Here is a 1,361-nt window from a genome sequence, read left to right as displayed (position 1 = left end):
ACTCCTCTCTCTCTATGTGTGTGTGTGTGTGTGTGTGTGTGTGTGTGTGTGTGTGTGTGTGTGTGTGTGTGTGTGCGTGCGTGCGTGCGTGCGTGCGTGCGTGCGTCCATGGCTATTTGCGTCAGCATCCGATCTTGTGCATGCAAACAATCATACATCATATAGGCTATATAGTGTAAATAAAGGTCAAGTTGCCTGTCTGTGAGAGTGTCTGGACAATCCATGCCCATGTATGGACATACCTGACGTCACAGTACTGATGCACATGCAGATTTGTAAATCACATGACTTAAATAAATATTTAACCAAGTTGAAACACATCTAAAGGAACGCGTCGCCGACGTCGATCCGTCCGTTTTCTTGCCGAGATGGGTTTGCTGACGATCCTCAAGAAGATGAAGCACCGAGAGCGAGAGATGAGACTCCTGATGCTGGGCCTGGACAACGCCGGGAAGACCACCATCGTGAAGAAGTTCAACGGCGAGGACATCAGCACCATCTCCCCCACGCTGGGCTTCAACATCAAGACGCTGGAGCACCGAGGCTTCAAGCTGAACATCTGGGACGTGGGCGGCCAGCGGTCACTGCGCTCCTACTGGAGGAACTACTTTGAGAGCACGGACGGCCTGGTGTGGGTGGTGGACACGGCGGACAGACTGCGGCTGGAGATGTGCAGGCAGGAGCTGTGCACGCTGCTTCAGGAGGAGAGGCTGGCGGGCGCCACTCTGCTGGTGTTCGCCAACAAGCAGGACCTGCCCGGCGCCCTGTCCAAAGAGGCCGTGCGAGAGGCGCTGGACCTGGACAAGATCAAGAGCCATCACTGGTGCATCATCGGCTGCAGCGCCATCACAGGAGAGAACCTTTTAGCCGGGGTGGACTGGCTACTGGACGACATCGCCGCGAGAGTCTTTACCGCCGACTAGACTAGATGGAACAACGACTGTGCATCCCCAAGTAACCTGCTAAAGGAAGCTGTGTTTCCCATTTAAGCCATCTGTCTTCAACAGGAAACAGAAAATAGAGGGTATGCGTGTGACATCACTGTTGCTGGAAGTTATGTGGGAACACGCCTACTGAGTGTAAACACTCATTTCTGCCATTGACAGCCCATACATCCAAACAGAAGTCCTATCTGATTGTATTAAACAAAGTTAACTCACCAACATTGCGGCTGTACTGAAAGCTTGAATTATCAAAGTTTTTGTTTCATAAAAATCCACCATAGGCATGTTATGAGCTACTTTCTGTCAAGACATTCTGTGCAGGTTATTTTTCCAAGTGTCAGAGTTTGGAAACGCTCGTTTTCAACAACACAACATCCTGCTGCCTCCTGCATTATGTGCACATTAGAAACAGGTGGT

General features: G+C 50.9%; 1 protein-coding gene across 1 annotated transcript; it reads left to right on the top strand.

Annotated features, from left to right (window-relative positions):
* Positions 1 to 368: 368 nt before the first annotated feature.
* On the top strand, positions 369 to 923 carry LOC308288479 (ADP-ribosylation factor-like protein 2; the record flags this gene model as incomplete). The annotated part of the gene is made up of 1 exon (XM_080729928.1): positions 369 to 923. One exon carries the CDS (start codon positions 369 to 371, stop codon positions 921 to 923), a length of 555 nt encoding a protein of 184 aa, XP_080586054.1.
* Positions 924 to 1,361: the final 438 nt, after the last annotated feature.

The sequence above is a fragment of the Nannobrachium achirus genome (genome assembly GCF_963921795.1).
Source record: "Nannobrachium achirus genome assembly, chromosome: 7".
NCBI classification, from domain to species: Eukaryota; Metazoa; Chordata; class Actinopteri; order Myctophiformes; family Myctophidae; genus Nannobrachium; species Nannobrachium achirus.
Note: the sequence above shows the minus strand (reverse complement) of the source record. Positions and strands in the feature narration are given on the sequence as shown.